Consider the following 20602-nt stretch of genomic DNA (forward strand, 5'->3'; position numbering starts at 1 on the left):
GATGTAACATTAAAGGCTCTGGTGCAGAGCTCCGTTTCTTTCGGGAAGACAGATACTTCTGGCGGAAGGTAGACTTTCAAGACGACAATAAACAAAGCACAGGGCACTGGCAACGGTGGAGCTAATAATAGTGGACCATTAGATTAAAGTGCCAGGGCTGAGAGCCATTTAGGTAGCCTCTGAAAGACGCTTAAGCAGCTGATATATGTTGAGGTTTTGCAGTATAACATCCCCATTTCCTTTCCAGCTCATTAAAATGCTCAAAACTAGTTGGAGTCCAGTTTGGTAGAGTTACATCCGCAAAATCAAAGCACAATCAAGCTAATGTGCCTTGGGGAAAGACAAAACCTGGAGAATTAAACCATAAACACAACAATATTGATTACACTTTATAGACCATGACTGTGTCAAGACCTGAAAGTCAAGGGACAGACTCGTAGGACTTTTCAAAACCCTTTATTGAACATCTTCAAAGCATTTACTTCCATTTCCACCATCCATCACTGAAGATGATTGCAAAGTAAACACTGATGTTTTTTTTCCTCTAGCAGCTCTGTTAGTTTACTTGATTCCACTGTTGCTCATTGTTTGAGCTTTGCACACTCCTTTGCCAGCGACTTCAAACGCAGCTCCCTTGTAGGTTGCGACGCACTGGTCATCAGTGCGCAGGTCTGGCTGAACCTGCTCCCACACCTTCTTCTTGGGGTTCAGCTCTTTATCAGGTTCACCTGCAATCAAAAGAAAATATTAGACTTCATCTTTTATTTTCTGCTCATGTGAAGCACATTCTCAAAGACTACGAGTTTATGTTTTTATTGTGATGTTCCATGTCTTTGCATTAGATTTTTAGGTATCCCTTAAAACCAGATGGGTTACAGCTGTTGCAAACTGTGACCTATCTAATCATTTCTAAACGTGATTTCTCATGTCAGCTTTAAAGGTTGATCCAAAACGGGGGAAAAATGTGTGAAGACCCACACTTTCTGTCAGAACCCATTATCCGGGAGCTTTATTGTATCCAAGTAAGAACATGCTGGCGTCTGCACTGCTTAATGAGCACATAGAAAGTATAAAACATGGACGTAGCTTGAGGAATGATGACGACAAATCAGAATTGGCTTAAATCTTCATCTTTTGTAAAGGCGCGCTGGCAGCAACCCTCTCTGTTTGCAAAAAACTGCCTACAGGAGTCCATAGAAAAAAGGGCACTTGATTCCCTTGTTCTGTGAACTCAGAAAACATTATGGGCTAAACTGCTATTTCCATTTTTTCAAGCCCCAGTCATCCAGGAATATAGTCTGGCAAGAGATCATGTAACACTCTGAAATACTTGTGATGGATAAAGACAAAATCTTTTATTTTTCCATTTGTATGCATACACTAGGTCTGAGTACACAGAGAATCTTCTGCAGAGCTTGGAGTGAGAATAAATACAAATGCATAACCAAATATAAAACAAAGTGCACACTGAGGTAAAGTTAATTTTTTTAGGACAGAAAATGATAAGAAACAATATGTCAAATGATTATCAGCGATGTGGTATGGACTGTGGTACAACTAAAATTTAAATTCTCATACATGGTTGGCGTAGGGAATACATATATTTCCCTAGCGACTGGTAATTTGTAGGTCTATTTGACTGAGTCTTAAGTTTGGTCATTATTAAAGCCAGAGAAAAAGAAGCGGTTATGCTGAGTGGCTTGTCAATCACAAGCCATTAGAAGTCAGAAAGTTACCAAATGAATCTGTGGTTTAACAATCGGATCCACCCCTCTTTCATCACGTCTCAAAACATCAAGAGAGCTACAGCATAAACGCTCAGCTTGAGGCCTTTAAATGGGACTTCACCAAGTTGCTGTGGTATAATCCATCTTTTATACTGTCTCCGATGTGGCATAATACACCAGCTGTTACTCAAAAGATGCCAGATTGGTCCCGAAGACGGCAATGATGACACGAAAACAAAACAAAACAAAGAACCTCATAATTACTTTGTTGGTTTTTTCAAACGCTATTATCATTCAGCTGACACTTTTACTGAAACATACAGAGGGTTCTGTTAATAAAGTAAGCCTACTTTTGCTAATAGAAAATACAGGGTTTCTGTGGTTGCGTATACAAATAACAAGCAAGCACATTTCTCTGAAATTATGAGGGTTCATTTATGAATATAAAAACGAGCCCTGGAGAACTTGAAACCATGAAAGTGTGAGCAACTGACCAACAATACGTAATTTCATGATTTATCCAGCTAATCCTTATTTTATGTCTACCACATGAATTGTGAATGTTTGACTTTATGTCATGTGCTATTAGAACATCCGCTTTTTGAAAAAGGCCATTTGGTCTTGTAATTCAAAACATCTAAACCGAATTTCTCAGAATCAAAATATGAATCCAAGGGAAACAATTAGGTGAGGTTCTCATTTTATGATGCCCTTGTTTTTGATGTTGCTTGGCATTTGAGGAAAATTTATAGCCGGTACTGGCTGACTTCTGTCTGGTGTTGACTTTTTCCACTCTACACAACCATTTTGGGCTATGAGGACACAAATGTGTTTCATTTCTCAGGGCAGCAATTTCTGTTGGTTTACAACCCAAGAGTGGCAACAATCAGTTTTTGATCAGAAGCGTGAAAGAGGTTTTGATGAGCCACTTGTGTACATTCTTAAGTTCAAGCAGAAGTACTGGGCCCCATTAGTTGGGGGAAATGTGAACAATTGCCAGCCATCTACCCACACCAGCAGTTAATTGTCTTCAACTGAAACTCTGCTATAGAGTTTTGATAGGAGGAAAATAAAGGACAGCTTTATTTTTCACCCTCGTTTCACTGTATTTTAAAAACTTCCCTGACTTTTTTAACAAAACGTTATTATTAAACACACACACACAAAAAACCTCCCAATCCCATCTTTCCCGGTTCTCCACTCCTTTTGTTTTCTCATTAACCACATTTTAGAGGATGGTTAGAACAGAACTTTTTTAATGTAACATCCATAAAAATGTCCCGGTTAAAAAGAGGACACGATGAGTAAGAACGCTTTTCAAGTGGCACAGCTGAAAGCCTGTGCGGATGCATGTGGCCTGCTGCACTTGAGGCAAAAGTTATTATAGTTCTTTATATTTTTTGTTTTTTATTTTTTCTTAGTTTTATTTATTTATTTTTCTAAAGTCTCAGATTTTTTAAAAATATTTCTTCTTTTCCATTTTGTGTAATTTTATTTCCGGAGGGTGTCTGCATGTTTCAGTTTAGTTTCAATTAAAGAAGTTCAAAACAACACAAACCCGTTTGCACTAGTCAAGCAGACAAGTGAGTTGTGGTAAACATGCACAGACTACTTTGCGATTTTAAACTCACCAAAGATGAAAAACTAAAGATGTTTCCTGTATATATTTCTTTAAATTTTTTTGTCAGTGCTCATTTGAGGTTCTCCCCCTCCCTTCAGGACGCCAGTATGTTACAGCGCTAACGCATAGAGAAAGACACCCATTCGTGTTCACATCCCATGCATGTTGCAGTATTTAGTGTCCCTTAACTCTAATACCCTTTCTTGTACCATAGACTGAGGCTGATTATACTTCATTTCAAAAAAAGTGAACTCCCAATATTGTTATTGTGAACCCCTTCATCATATTCAGCTTTGCAAATTTATTTTGTGATTATTATTTTTTTTTTTTTTTTTTGCCGTCTCAGGTCATATATCCTGGAAAGTGTTTGGGAAACTTCAGGGGAAAGGAACCCGACTCCTACATGGTCTTGCTGATTAGTTAATAGATAGGAAGTGGGGGTCGTGTGTTCTTTTCTCGAAACTCATTTTAATCATTTGGGCTTACAAAGGTAATTATCTGTCCAACTGACAATAAAAAAGATCACGTTACGCTGCAAGCAGGGAGTGTTGATTAGCCTGTCGAAGCAGCAGTCACAGGCCATTTAGCCACCAACAAACAGAAACAAGCGGTCTGCTAATGAGAGCTTTCAGTGGGGTCTAAAAACAAATTGTGATTGGTGTCTTCATAGTAATGAATGCTCAAACCGCCATGTTGTTTCAGGCAGTGAAAGGGTTCAGCGACACCCTTCAATTCCCAAACACAGAGGCATTTTGTGGATAGGAGACTGGGAAATTTTTCAAACTAAAGTCAGTGACTATCACCGGTAGTCAGCGAGTGATGGAGGAGGCATCCCTAGTGCTTGCTTGTCTGGAAATAGTTTCAAGATACAATCCTCAATTCTGTTGGATCAGCATATTCTTTTGTGCAGGTAAATTTAAGTGACGAGAGTAACCATACCTGGGAAGCCCTGGAAAGTAACTCTGTCACCCGGCACTGCTCCGCTAGGAGGATCAAGAATTTCAACCTTATCCGGCGAGCTGGCGCACATGACCATAGCCTGGGACACTACTCCTCTCATCTTGGCTGGCTTCAGGTTGCACAGCAGGACTGCCATGCGGTTCTGCATCTGCATACAAAGAGAAAGAGGAACAACAAATTATATCCAATTCCTTTGGCTAAAAAGAATTTGATTTGTTTGAGGACAGGACTGAGAATTTCATAATACATCAGAAACAATAATGCTAACCCCAGTGCTCTAATTCGAAATGACTGCATCCAAGGCTTTATGGTCTCTTTGCCTCATTTCAATAACCAAAGGAAGCAAAAACCCAGGAGACCTCTGAGGTTTACCACAATTTAAAAGCAGAAAAAAGACAGTTTCCCTAAAAACTAAGAAGAAGAAAAAAAAAAATAAGGATTTTGATGAGCTGATGCATCCCAGATCTAAGAAAATTAGGCCTTTTTTTCTAAAAAATGTAGGACATCTTTTAATAAATTCAGTTCAATTTCATATATATATATATATATATATATATACATATATATATATATATATATATAGCACCAAATCATAACAACAGTTGCCTCAATCCGTTTTACATTATAAGGTAAAGATCCTACAATCATAAGGCCTGCTATATGAATCTAAAATCACTCATTCTGCTGTTGCACAGTTTTTTGATTCATGCCTCTGGAGTTTTAGAAAGCTGGAGAAAGTACAGAAATGTTATAAAACAGCATTTCCATAAAAGACTGGTCAATTGTAGCTGAGCTGAGAAGAGAATCCAGAGTGTGGAGAGCTAATCCGAGCAAATAAGGAGTCAAATCTGGAACACAGACCCTGAATCAAACAAAGTTTAGTACGTGAATGGCTGCAAACTGAGGTGGAGCAGTGAGGACGAGAGGCTGCAGGTCCAGTGAAGTGCACACAGAAACTTTCACTATTGTACTTCTGCAATAATAAAAAAGAGATTTTAACACATTATTTTGCTGTATCCAGCTTTGAGGTCAATTTAAAATGCAGCCGATGAGCCCGTCAGTCTGTTTCAGCGAGCGCTCTGTTTTTGAATACTTGTTTTTATTTTAGTGTAACTAATACCAACACGTTATGCAAAATTAATTTGAAATTTTTCCATTATGTTCTGCTTCTAGAGTAATAAGGTATTTCGATGTGTTGGGTTTTGTTGTTTGTCGTATCTTTGTTTATCTAATAAAATTCTAATAAACATTTTACTTTAGGAGCTGTAATGAAACAAATCTAAATAATTTGTAAGCAAATAAAACCCCTTCAACTTTATCATAAACACATATTTTCTCTAATCTTATTTATAACAGGAAAACTTTTATCTTGTCTGAAGGAGTAATACCTGATCCAGAGGTATGTGCTTGACCAGTCCGCTGACCACTGTTCTGGGGGCAGCCTCTCCCACATCAACCTGCTCCACATACAGACTGTCAGCATCCGGGTGCTTCTCTGCAGTGATTATACGGCCGATACGCAGGTCCAGACGAGACACATCCACCTTGGCATCCTCTTGGCTCGGGGCAGCCTGTTTCTTCTCGGCTTTCTCTCCTGCAGAAATTTAAAAAAAATAAATAAATTCACGCTACGAGTGTACAGGAACATGGTTTAATTTAAAATGACACATTTCAGTGCCAAAAATGCTTTTAAAAGGAAAGTCAGACAGTAGCTATTCATCATGTATTAAAGGAAACATCTGCCGAAGAAACACATCTGTCACAGTTTTCATGGTATAAATGTGAATAATATTATAGGAAATATTTATTTAAAAGCATTGAGAATATTTTCAGCCAACTGGTGACTTCCCATGGAATCTTGCAGAAAACAAACCATAGCTGAAACAATATCACCAATGTACGTTTCCATTTATAGAAGGAAATTAAGTCAGACTCCACAAAGTCCACCAATGACAGGCCTCAGGGGTGGCGTGTCTGGCATGTGCCTCATGTGAACCATTTAGATGAGGACAAAATTATTAGCCCCCCAATGAAATAACATTTCTAAACATAGCAGTTTTCTTTACAAAGCATAAATAATTTCTGTTTGCACACAAAAACAGAATAATTTTATTAAAAAAACCAAAAATGACCAGTGCCGATATTATTTACTCCGCTGAAAAACAGACCATTAAACAAATACATAAAACTTTATTTATAGAGCACCTTTTTAGACGGAAACACAAAGTGCTGCACATAAGACAACAAGTAATAAAAAGGTAAAACAGACAATATATTGAGCCATAGCATAACAAACTGCTGTGCAGCAATGAACTTTAACTTTGTGATACTCAAAGCCTTCAAAATCAAGTTAAAACTGAGGGTTATCCTCCAATAATATACAGTATAAAAAAAGTTTAAGGTTTTTAGCTGTCATTTGATGAAACATCATGCCAAAAACAAAAGGAATCGGTTTAGGTTTACATAGAGAAAAAGGAAAAAGCCTAGAAAAAACACCGTCTCCACACTGTGACACAACGGTGGGAATATTATGCTGTGGTGACACTTCACATGTCTGGATCTGGGAATCTTGTTAAACTGGAAGGAATCATTAAGAAAGAAGGACGTGTGAAGATTTTCAAAGAAAACCTTGAGCAGTCAGCAGCAAAACTATGTCTGGGTTGTACTTGGTCTTCCAACACGACAACAATCCAAAACAAATGTCGTTCCTGGTAAAAAAAACTACCTCCAGAAGACCAAAGTGAATGGTATTAACAGGCTTGCACAAAGCCCTGGCTTGAATCTCATTGAAAAGCTGTGGGGTGAACTGAAGATCAAGGTCCATGCCAAAGGACCATCAAATCTGGAGGAGTTTAAGAGATTCGGCAAAGAAGAATGGGCTGGCACTGCTCAGGAGACGTGTGTGAGACTAGTTTAAAACTACAACAGACAACTGCAGGCTGAAATCATTTTGTTTCCTTGTGCAAAGTAAAATAATGTAAGCATCCATAATAAAACTAAGATGTTTGGAAAAGCTGTGTTGCAAATTCTTTTACTTGGGAAATAATTTTGGTGAGGGGATATTTTTCACATATTCGCAGGATTACAGAGGACATATTTCGACCTACTGACAATATCAATACCCAAGTTTGGTTTAAGAAAAGTGCCACTGAGTGCTACTCTCTAGAGGTCAAGCAGCTTTCCTTCACCGTGCTGTGATGAAATCATCTCAGTCTTCTATCATTCCTCAAAGGCCAAAATAGCTCTAAAGTATAGAAATTGCAACCTGCATTTAATTTTAATTTATCGCTTTTACGCCAAGTTATTCTCTACTGTGATGACAGGACAGTCCCGTAACATTACTTAAACGCCTTTGAAGCTGCACATGTGCTTTTATAGTTTAGCTAGCGATAACTGTTTGAATGAAGTAAAGACCAAGTCACCATTTTTATGAACAGTTCTGAGGTCTGGATGTGAGAAAAGCCAGAAGCTCCAATGAATTTGTCAGTGTCTTTTTAAATAGTAACCTCATGAACACACCCAGAGCTGACTCTTGCCTGTGTGTATGCTGCAGCCCTCGCAATTAGGTCAAACAGGATTTCCTGAAACAGGAATAAATATTTGTTTTACTGCTAATTAATCCGGGTTTATGGCACGGATTTTCTTGTTTTGTACTGTAAACTTGTCATAAATGTAAAACGGTTTAACTTCATAATAAAGTACACAAATGACGCACATCCATGAAACATTAACATTAAATTACGCTCAAATTAAATCCAATTAGCTGTGACATTGCACAAAGATGTCTTGTCATATATGTGGTTTACAAATTCCAAACAAATCAAACTTCATTGGATATTGTCCTGCGGAGCCTGAAATCTTGGATCCATTAACAGGCTGTGGCTATGAGGCAGCCATGGAACAGGTGGTAGAGTGGGTTGTCCACTAATGGGAGTGATCCCAGACCCAACTACATAATAAAAGTCCTTGGACAAGTTGGTTTGCATCCATTTGTACCTGATGTGTCCGTGTGTGCGTGAATGGGCCAGTAAGGAACATACTGTAAAGTGCTTTGTGGAACCATTAAGGATTAAAAACAGACCACCTGTGCAGACAATTCTCATTTTCCCTTGATATTAGACATTCACATAGAGAAAGATGTTTGTTACCAGTTTTGCCTCGTAGCCACAAGGTCCTAGTTTCAAATCCCACCTGAGGCCTTTCTATGTGGTGTTTTTATGTTCTACCTCTGCTTGCGTGGGTTCTCTCTAGATACTCCAGCTTCCTCCCACGGTCCAAAAACTTATGCATGGCGTAAGGTTAATTTGTAATTACAAATTGGCCATAGATTTGAATATGAGGGTGAACAATATGAGGGTCTTTTCTATGATCAGCCTTTCTATGTTAGCCCTGAGATAGACTAGTGATGTGTGCAGATGTACCTGGCTTTTCGCCCTATGCCAGCTGGTATAGGTTCCAGCCCCTGAATTAGACACGTGAAAGAAAATGGATGGATGGTGAAGAGGTGCAAGACCCCCTATAGAGAACTAAGCAGTTATCAGTGACAGCAAATGCCGCACTGATTAAGTCAGACTGAGTATGAATGGAGAAGCTAGGGTGGAGGTGGGCTGCAAAGCAGCTTGCAGATGTCCAGCAACTGCAGATGAGCTAAAGCAACTTAAAGTTAAGGCAGCTTGGCATCTGCTGATCTGCCAGGATTGCAGTTGAGCTTGGCTTCATGGTCTGCCTAAACTGTATGTAAACAAATGACCAAAATGAAAATAGATACAAGACATAAATACCACCATGTGGACGATCTGAAAAAGTTGAACAGCTTCGATTATGATTTCAGAACATATGAAAACATCAGTGGATTCATAAGAACACCTCATCATGTAACAGGTTTTTTTTCCTTTTACCTTTTTTCTCAGGCTTCTTCTTTTTAGCCTCATCTTTAGGAGAGATGTCCTTGACGGCAGCAACAGAGGGTGCTGAACCAGAAGGCGCTGGACCAGAGGGTTTAGGAGGAGTGGGCTTTGAATTGCACTCGACAGTGGTGGCACTTGATGGCATGGGAACATCAAGCACTACAGAAAGAACAGATGCAAAATATTAGTAAAACGTATGTGATTAATAATTGACTAATTTTTTCTGTGGCTGATATCCTCTGAACGCACTCCATGTTTCCCAAATCAGATATGAATGAATTAACGAACACAAAGCTGCACTGGAACAAAATGGAGAAAATTCAAATTTCACATACACAACTTCTTAGTTGACCCTTTTCATGCACAGAGCTGGTTGCATCAACATAATATGATGAAATGATATAGGGGGGTGCTTTATTTACACACCCAGTGGGAGGATTGCTCTCCTGATGCAAACTGTTTTGATGGGAAAATCACAGTGTCCAAGTTGATGGAAACAAGGAAAAGGAATCATAAAGCAGGGAACAATGTCCGACAATAACTCTGTAGGAACAAGTAACCCCTCATTTCAGGCGCCTGATGTTTGAATTCCTACAAAATCCAGTGTCTATGTCTGACAAACATCGGTCTGCAGGCACACCACCGTCACCATAATGCTTTTAATTACCTTAATTCTATGTTGGGACCTGAGATCAGGACCTTTCCGGTTTACCTTGGAATTACAGGCAACAACCTCTAAAACTCTTAACATTCCCATTAAGTTTCCTCTCGAGGTTTTTTCCACATTTAAACCAATTTTTCCATTCTCTATCAAAATATTACATAAGATACAGTCACTGAGTGAAAAAATGAAAAAATGTATGCGTGCTGACCAGAAATGCAACCATTCAAACGATATAATTCACATTTCATGATAAATTTTAGAAATCTGGTTTTCAGGCTGACATTTATTTTTCTGCAATATGCAGAGTTTCTCATCAAAATCCTTCTTCACATGAGCATTTTCAATCAATGCCAATGCCCAGTTTTCCAGTTATCTAAAAAAAAAAAAAACGATCTGCATCTTCATCAGGATTGAACACGTTCTTCCTTTGGTCATTCCTAACTTCTTCACCGAGCTTAATTAAACGTAGCTTGGTAGATTTTGTGTAATCTCGTTGACAGAACAAAACAAACAGACAAAAAGGCACTGAAAACATACCTCCCCTACAGGCAGATATCCAAAGCGGAGGAATTTCTTTGACTTTCAAAAACCTTTATATTTATCCATGTTTTGATTGAGCCATTTTGAGTCACCTTAAAGCCATCGACAAGAAACCCCAAAACTAAACATCACAATCATATATACTGTGTGGAAAAACATTGTCTAGAGTTTATTGGAACACATTCCTTCGACTCTCCAAAACATATCCAGCTTTTTGAGCAAGGATAAATTACTTATTTCTTCCAGCCCTCTTTTATTCCTGCATCTTCTTTCTGGAAAGCATTAAATGGCCTCAGCTGTTTACCTCTCAATGTCAATATATGTCATAAGTGCAATAGCTGGCACACATGTTATTCCCACAATGTAACGGGGAATTTTTGAACCAGTATGGTTATTTTATAACCCCCCCAAAAATGAGCTGGTTATAATAGGTTAAGGCGAGAATGCACAAGATGTTATCATTGATAGCACAAACCAAACAAACGCTCTAATGAGCAACAACTAACATCAAATGGTCCTCAGGCGGGTGCGCACAACTGCTTCAAAAACTAGATATAAAGGATAACAACATCAAGGTCTTTTTGAAGACAAACATTTAATCTGTGATGGAAGCCTTGCCGGGAACAAAAAGTCAACATACCTCCTCTTCTCTTTTCTTTCTCCAGCAGCTGCTTTTTAAGTTCCTCTATGTCGTTCTTTAATTTGGCATTTTCCACCATCAGTTTCTTCTCTTCTCTGACGCTGGCCTGGAGAACTGCAGTAAGGCAAATTCTTGTTACTAGTCAGCACACAATTGAATGTAAAATCCCCACAAAATTAACATAGAGTTTCAGTTTTGAGACTGTACATTTATGGCAAACCTTATAAATAAATGCTGCACCTATGAGTTAACAGAAGAGAAAAAAATGTAAATGCTCATTCGACGTTTCTTGTAAACATCTGCTTTTTTCCCCCAAAAAACTTTATTTCATGAGAATAACAAAGGAGAAATAAAAAACCAGAAATGCAACATTTTATTATTTATTACAGGTTAATGGCACTGGAGTGGCATGTATAGGGACTTTTTGCATGCAGCTAATCTAAAAAAATTAGAAAATCAAACAAACTTCATTATAAACCAGTATGCAATAATTTACCACCCCAAATACTGGTATTAGCATTTAGGCATAGCAGTGCCCAATGTTTTTGTTTGCCCAGAACATCAGTGTTGGAGAGGCTAAATGTGGAAATATATTTCCCTAAAAAGCTGAAACTATTTAAAAGTTTGTTTGTTTTTTTTATTGCAAGTAAGTGGTGATATAAACGGCAAAAACTGAATGTAAAAGAAACATAAACCCTACATACTTAAGGTAAATGACAAATTTTTTATACAAAAGTGTATAAGCTTGTCTTACCTGCTTTCTCCTTCAGTAGCTGCACTTGCTGTTTGAGGTACTCAATGAGCTGATCGGCCTCAGCTGCCCGCTGCTCCAGCCTTAACAAAGGGTTGTGACTCGACATTTTGATCAATGAGCGGGCTAAAAACCTAAAACCAAACCAAACCAAAACAACAAGCATACAGTCAAAAACACAAATGCAATATGAAGACTTCTGGTGAATACTGAAGGCAGCCAGCATCCTGAGATTGCTGTAATCCAAATATTATACATGTTAGCTCTGCAGGAAGTGTTCAATAAACGGTTTTTATATTGCACTTTCTACTCTGAGCACTCAAAGGACTTTATACAACATGCCTCATTTACCCATTCACACCAATTCATACAAGCAATTTATTTCTATGCTTTTTCTACCCAAGTGTTTTCACACACATTCAGACTGCGTGGGACACTGATGAGCAACTTGGGGTCAAGTACCTCAACTTTTTGGCTATTTCTTTATTTTTTTAAGGGGTTGCTACAACAGCTGGATCCACAAATTTGATGTGGCCCAGATTTTATGTGGGATGCCCTTCCTGAGTCAACCCTCCCTTTTATCCAGGCTTGGAACCAACGCTGTGAGTACACTAGCTTGTGACACCCCGAGGCTGGGTTTCTGCCTCCTTCTGGTCTAAAATCAGGGGTCTTTTGCATGTTAGGCAAATGTGTTAACCACTCCAACATTGAGCGACTAACTTGTATAGTGTTAACAAAGTAAGAATACAGGTATATCAGGGTGTACTCACAACACTGTGACTGAGCACATTGGACTCCTAAATTCCAGTTTGTTTGACAAGTGTAACTTGGCCCTGAGACGCATACAGTGTTACTGCTAGCCAAACCCATAAGGATAGGACAGGACAGCGTGTCAGTACTTCCAAAAACTGCTTTAATTAGGCCACAAAATGTCATAAAATAATGAATAACAGTGAATAAATAGCCACACATTAACGATAACTATACATGTTCAAACATACAGACATGCAGACACATAACCATACGGTTCCAACATACACACTTCCATACATGCAAAAATTAGCAAATTGTGGCCAAAAATAAGGGGAAAATATGAAGGGAAAGCGAAACTAAAAATCTGCTTTAAAACAGATCACAGACTCAGCCAACTTGATAGGCTGTGGAAGAGCAGAATTGGAGCAGCCAGAGATTGAACCATCAACCTTGCAATAAGTAAATGACCTGCTCCAACTCCTGAGTCACAGCTACCCCAAATGCAAAGCATACATGGCTATGGAAAGGCGTTTAGGCTGAAGTCTGTAACATACAGCTGGTAGTTGGTTTGGCTCAAGGTTGAATACCAATCTCACCATAAATGAACCACTCTGGAGTTTGTTTGGAACTGAACTAAGACCACTTTGCCCAAAAAGTCTGGGGATATTGCTTTGGTCCGACTGCAAATATAGAGTGCACCTTAGAAAAAACGAACTGCATAAAGGAGAAAAACAAACCAGAGCTCGATTTAAAGGTATTGAACAGGATGAGTATGAAAACAAATGAAGATAAACTGAAGTGCAATCAGGCACAGATTAACGGCAAATATAGCACAAGCCAGTATTGGAGTGGTACAAGGGGACATTGATGCTCAGGCAGGGAGCAAATCAACAGTGTCTAATGTGAGTACACCCTTAAAGTAGTAGTAGTACCATGCTAAACATCAACAAAGACCTGTTTGAATTACTGGTTTGCTTTCCAGTACAACTTTACCGCAAACTACAGCTTCCAAAATGACCACAGAGTTAAGTCAACAGGTCTCAGACAGTCTCAACAAAAACAGAACATTGCAATTTCAAAGGTGGTTTGTGCCGCAGATCTTTTGCGCAGGACAAAAGGGCACTCCATTGTACTTTCTGTGTAATGTATGATAATATAATGCTGTGGCAGAGTTAGAACATGTTTATTAATAATTATAAATAATGCATAAATCTTACATAATGTGCTGATTGCCTGATAGGAATATGTCAAAAAGAACAATCACTTTCACATGTTTTCTATAAAGTACAGCGTCAGTGAGTATAAACCAAGTCCTAATGTGATTTTGATGGGCTTTTTACTCTGTTGTCTAGAGTGACAGTCTTTGAGCTCTATCCACAAGGTATGCTGACCAAGAGAGAGGAACAAGTAATAAATACTTGACACGTTCCAAGCCAGACTGGATAAAATGATACTAAGCTTGTTTATCCTAATGTTCCTTTATAATGTTGCACTTGGCAAATTACTTCTTGAAGAAAGAGGAAAAGAAGGATTTTTACAAGGCTGAGGCATGAAGAAGAAAACGTCTTACACATATTACAGGGAGGCACTGGAAAACAACAGCTGGCCCAAGATGAAAACAAAATGTTGGGGGATGAGGAAATTAGAAACACTAAAAAGCTGGAGTTGATAAAATCAAGGATCAAAGCATTGTTTTTTTGAGAAACTGAATTGATTTAAACAGGACCAGTGGTAGAGTAATAACAAGAGCGACAAAAAGGCTGATCTCATTTGGATAACCTCTGGAAATGTATCCTGAGGCCGAGGTACCGCATGCAGGATCAAGGCGGTGGAGAGACGGATATTACACTGAAATGCGTTATCGATTTAAAAAAAAAAAAAGAAAAGAAAAATAAAGTGAAGTGAAGTGAGCTATTACCTGCAACGCAGTCTTATATATCCACCTGACCTAATTAGAAAAGCTTCAATTCTTCTTCTGTTTGGCAAATGCATGTATTTAACAAGTTACAAGCACTTCCAGCTACGTGCACTTGTATCTTAATAAAGATGTACATATTGCTTGTACACCCACTCTTAAATGAAAATATCAAAGCTATAACTGCACAGACACAGGCAGCACAGGTGGTTTGAAACACATATGTAAATCTATCATTTAACCACCATTTTTCTGTGGTATGGGGTTAGTGTGTGAGTACACCAGTCTGGGTACAAGCGTTTCCTCTTTTCATGATTCGTTCCCACAGTTGAAATTGACTGTGGGAGGATATTTCCTTACCTGTCTGCCAACCTGAACATCGTGATTAAAAGCAGAGTGCAGTGTGCCAGCACCATCTGAAGGCACTGGAAGGCCCTACAGATTTTAATTTAAAAGACACCATGAAGATGTATAACTCTTTAGCACCAGATGCAGCTACTGGTTATGAAGACCCATGCTATCATCTTCCTTATATTTGCCCAAAATGGTAATTTCTATGTACTTTTTAACACAAAAAATCTCTGAAATAATTTTATTGTGAGAGAAAAAAAAGTAAGGTTGCAATGAATGGTGCTCAGAAGAATAGATCAACTGAAAGCATGGCAATACAGAAATACTAAGGCTTTCCACTATTATCAATCATTGGATATTATATCAGATTATGCATTTTCAAATATAAAGTCTGTCAAAAGCATTACATCTTACGAGATAATTAATTAGTCAGTCTTTTTTAATTAACTGATTACACTGATTACATAAAGAAAATTAAAATTCTTTGTATTCTCTCACACTATTGGTTTTTAATCAATGCAGATCCATTGGTCCCCATTTACTAACAATGGATACTCAAAAATCTGTACATAAATCATTTGTACGAGTGTTTATGTTAATTTCATTATTTCCCTGCGAATGTGATATGAATCTATTTGGGTACAATGTCAATCAGTCAGTACATGTACTATGTTTACTTTCTTGGTATTAAGCCACATATGATATTGGGTTCTTGTAGTGTACTAGTCTTTTTTATATCATATTTGATGCCCAAACTTTTTCTCACTTGAGCCACAGTGAGTGTTGCAATATTCAGAAGCTCCATTATTTCAGCCTGAGTTTCTTAAGTCTGACTTTTTCCTGCTTTCCTGCCTTATAGGTACAGGTTTCTATCTTGCAATATCATGACCAGTTTCTCCACTATACCTGGAGGCAAACAACTTTCCTTATATAGAGTAATGGAGGCGTGGCAGATGGCAGAAAAGTTTGAAGATAAACTTCTGCACCACTAGAAACATGCTGGGGCAGAACTGCTTCTCTGGACACTGATAATCACGTTGTTAGAAAAGATATAATGGAGCTTATCTATATAGTGTGAGTGCATCATGTTCCCTGGTATCATCTGATTAGGCTGTATTTCCACCATGGATGTATTAAGTTGAACAGGCCCGGGCGATAAAATGATAAAAATAGAAAATTGTGAAATAACTTTTCTCAATAGCAATATGAGACATGGTCAATAAATAGTCAACAGAACTCATTCTATAATTTGACAGACAACACAAAAAGCCAATGCCAGTGAGAACAGCAATCGTGTGGCTGGAATAGAGTTAGAGCGATGTCGTATTAGGAGAAGCTCCTCGCAGCAGTACATGTACTAATGTTTAGGCTACTGGAGTCATGCACACCAGTATGTAGGGAGTGTGAAAAGGAAATTATGGTCCAGCAGTGCTACTACGTTGGCAGTCCGTGTGCAGCTACCGGCTGTCCATTTACCTGCAGAGAGCATCAGTTGTCAAATAGTGCAGTGTCAAAAATATGTGGTATAACTGGTCTATAGCATACTGTTATTCATGTTGTCGGTCCTTCAGCCAGAGCTGAAGAGAAACGGACTGTTAAAGACAATGAAAAGTGTCCACTCCAGCCCTAACACTCACTGTCTTTAGTTTTTGTGCAATCGTAGACAGTGTCACTCCCTCGCCTGTTCCTGTAGACTTGTCAGCCACTCAACATTCAATCGACGACACTGGAGCACATTTGCATTGGTTGAAAACCCTTCTCTACTGGCTTTCCATAGGAAAATATGTACACAAACGGACATAATCGCAGCACCATAAATTAAGCATGAGGGAGATAACGTTAAGGAAAACTTGAGTGATAACCCAATGGACACTGCCAGAGGTTCAAAGGAAAACGACATGGCTAAAACGTCAGAGTAACTTGATAGTGTGGAGATATTTTGGCCATTAAAAGTCTGACAAAGAAGCAGAACTGGGTGCACTGCAAACTGTGTCAAAACCATGCTCCCACAAAGGCAGATAACACCATGACAAGACATTATGTCAGTAAGAATATTTAAAAACATTGGATTTAAGCAGCTAACTGACCCGTCCAACATCCAACTTCATGGACATAACATCACTCTCAAGCAGCACTTTCCAAGCTGTACATAGAGTGTAGAGCAGGGGTCGGCAACCCTCGGCACGCGTGCCGTTAACTGATGGCATGACCAACGCTGGACTGGCCATCGGGCATTTGCTCGGTGGCCCGGTGACTTTTTTTTCCCTTTGTAACGGTATAAACAATGAAAGGTGGTGGCTTGTCCAGATGCTGGTCGGTGTGTAAAAATAACTCAGTTGTGTGGTGGTGGCTATGGCGGCGCTTCCTCAGATTCAGTAAAATTAGCAAGTGGTGGAGGCCAGCAGGTGGATGAGAGAAAAGGGAGGCAGGAGGAGAGACCCGAGGCGGCCGAGTGTCAGGTGAACTGAACTTCAGGTAAGAAGTTATGACCTGCAGTCTATCTGGGTCAGATATAAACCAAGTTTAGGTGGAGTTTATTTTTGTTGTGCTGACTTTTTACAGTCAGTTACAATAACTCGTACTGCGTGCTAGCTAGCATGACGGAGTTTCTATACAGCTGGGTGGGTGCTTTGATGTTAGTGATACCATAGTGAACTGTATTTTATTCATAAGGTTAGTTAGTAGAGTTGCCTGTAAAAAGACGGAATCGTCCCTCATTCAGAGAAAATATTACGCGTTTCGTATTAAGCTGAAAAGGAACACAGTTTGTCCCGTACTTTAGCTAAAATGAAAAAAAGACAACGCTGGATTTATTCTGTCGTTACGCTGTCAGCTGCCTCTTCTTCTCTCATTCTCTCCCCCCTCCCTCTCCTGTTGCTACTTCAATCATGAAACGATCAATGATCAGCTGATCGGCTTTTCTCTCGTGTTTGTTTATTTGCGCCAGAAAGAGGAAACCAGGGGATGTCGTGCTAAACAACAGCAGCACGTTTAAGCTTGATCAGCTGTTGTTAGAATTTATTTAATATTACTTTCTAGTATCAGATGATGTTTGCTGGAGCCACAGCTGTAAAGCTGCTGGTCATGATGGTTTGTATATCTGGTGAGAGGGAAACATGAAGATGAAGCCAGGAGATGTCCTTACTGAATCATCAGAGCTGAACAGGTGATGGAGAAACAGGTTTACCTTTTAGGTGACATGGATGAGTTGAAGGGAAGTTATGAACTGTTTCTGAGAGACAAATAACACCAGGATCTGTTTCTAAGTAGCTGACAGCTGGTAACTGTGCAGGGGCGGGTCTAGCAAAGTTTTGCCAGGGGGCCAGGTAGGGCATTAACAGAGAAAGGGGGGCACAAAGAAATACTTTCTTATTCTCATTTAAAATGTCTGGCTGTTTAAATAATTATCTGAAGCTTACAACCAAAGTTTTTATCTGACATAAAATGTATAGAAATCATACATATAACATTGAAGTAGCTGGAATCCACAGCTGTGCGTGTTCATGGAGCTGCATTGTCACCTGCTGGACATCACTACCTGACAAGTTTAACTGTCTTCAGAACATTGCAGAGGCCTTATTGACAGCATTTGGCTCTACATATCTGTGTGAGCAGATTTTCTGTCACATGAGTGTCCTCAGGTAGCCGTCTGAATGCTGGACACTCTGAGACCTGTGTCTCTGAGTGGGAGACCAGAGATCACATTAACATGTGTATCTCTGTATTAACAAACATACCATATTGGCCCAGTTTATTTTTCTTATCAATGTTGTGAGGAGACCATAAATAGCATTTGTCTTTTCTGTATTTGCTGTAATGGAGTTCTTGTTATGGAACTGTTTTTTGTTTTTGTTTCAAAATAGCTGATAACTATTCGCTGATAGCTGCCAACATCTGCGAACAAATATACTTCTATAAAGTTGTTCTATATAGTGTGTAACTGTTAATATAGAGCGTTATTAAATTTATTGCTAATGCAATCATATGGCACACTGACTTCTGAGGAAATTTTAAATGGCACTCGCCATCAGAAAGGTTGCCTACCCCTGGTGTAGAGAGACAGCTGTGTCATACTTCACTACCACATCAAATTTGTAGTCAAGTCGCACATCTGATCCATGCATGAGCTTCATTTCCCACTTCATTAGGACACTACTGCATTTCTTTGTGGGAGACTAGGTGGACTACAACAGATTGAATATGTCTATTTTTTATGTTCTCTTTTGTTTATATTTAAAAGTTTGTTAAATTTCACATATTTATACATTAATATACAACTGATATGAAAAAATGATTGTCATAAGATATGTTTCTGTATCATACAGGCCTAAATGAGAACTGGATACCGGACACAACACCGTTCATGGTTCTTCAATTTGAATAAAAGTTGCTCAGTGATCCAAAAAGGCATCCAAGCTTCCTCCATGAGGTACCCAGATGTTCTCCACATTTCTGGAATTTTGGCTCAGAGCATGCGCGTTAGGGTCCCACTGAGCTGAGCACATAACAAAGATTTCTGCCAGCTTAATTCCCAGTGGCTAGACCCAGAAACAAATGAATATGAATAATAACAGAAAACATATGGGTGTTCTAGACTTTCCCATTCTTAATTGACTAAATGGCTTAAATTCTGGGGAAAATGTGCCTTTGGGCCATCGTACATCAGGTGATAAATGTATTTGTTGTAATAACCCGATTTCACGACTACAACAATTTGTTAAATTTGCCCTCAAGAACATTCACAGATGCACATTTTAAGCCTTTCACATACAAAAAAGTATGCATGAAAGTATGTGAACAATGACAGTTATCCTGCAGCAGTTGTCTAAGCATGGGTATGATAAAGGCCGGCAGACTGCGATAGGCTAAGAGTAATTTTACCTCACATTATGAAATACTCAAGAATTACAAAACCAATCAAAATCAAGACCACATTGTAACATGATCATAAACTAGTCCTGTATTGCTTTGGTTTTGTTACTATTAATATGCTACAGAAAATGAGGATGTAACACAAAAAAACGATCTGAATTTCAGAAGTCCCATATGTCTCAGATGTCCCATACATTTTTCTTATTGTGAAGATTTGTTTTATCTCCCTCTGTATCAATTCAAACCTTTTGATTTTCAGTTCACTCACTTTAAGAAAAAGGTTAAATGAATAATGACAGTGAAACCATGGCTGCCGTGTTAGAACAGTAAAGATCACCAGTATCACAACAAAATGAAAATGTTACAACACTTTGGTGTGTTTACTCCTACATTTGGATTAACTGTGTATTCGGGATAGCTCACTATTGTGCACTCAACATGAGCTAACGTTGCATCAGTTAGAAGTAAGCTACAGTACTAGCCGGTTGAGCTCCAGTTTTCTCGACCAACGTGGGAATAAACTCCACTTTAAGCTACCCCTCGTGTAGCTAAGCTACTTAGTATAAGCGCGGGTTAGACGTCATTGACAATAAAAATACAACAATGGTGGGTTGAAACAGAAAATATAACACAGAGCCTTTTTAAACTTACATGAACTCTGAGCGGCAGCAAACCCAGCACGTTTTCAGCTGGGGAGCTTGACAGCTGCTATCGGTCCTTGCTAACGGAGCTAGCATACAGGCAGCCACAGACTCGCGGGTTCAGGCCCCACTGTGTAGATCGCAGCAGCATACGGATAGGAAGCAGTTGCAGTTAGCCGTTTGCTTTCGCTAGCCATATATTCTATCGCTCGGACATTAGGGAAGCCTTAAAGTTGTCTCGGCAATTGCCTGTGTATAAT

General features: G+C 38.9%; 1 protein-coding gene across 1 annotated transcript; it reads right to left on the reverse strand.

Moving 5' to 3' along the window:
- Positions 1–440: 440 nt before the first annotated feature.
- On the reverse strand, positions 441–20534 carry aimp1a (aminoacyl tRNA synthetase complex interacting multifunctional protein 1a). The gene is made up of 7 exons (XM_003452228.4): positions 20353–20534; positions 11814–11944; positions 11060–11173; positions 9207–9374; positions 5697–5902; positions 4288–4456; positions 441–728 (listed from the first exon to the last, which is right to left on the reverse strand). The coding sequence occupies exons 1-7, from the start codon at positions 20436–20438 to the stop codon at positions 562–564; spliced, it is 1041 nt and encodes a 346-aa protein (XP_003452276.1). The 5' UTR covers positions 20439–20534; the 3' UTR covers positions 441–561.
- Between the last annotated feature and the right edge of the window lie 68 nt (positions 20535–20602).

This window comes from Oreochromis niloticus, linkage group LG6 (assembly GCF_001858045.2).
Source record: "Oreochromis niloticus isolate F11D_XX linkage group LG6, O_niloticus_UMD_NMBU, whole genome shotgun sequence".
NCBI lineage: Eukaryota > Metazoa > Chordata > Actinopteri > Cichliformes > Cichlidae > Oreochromis > Oreochromis niloticus.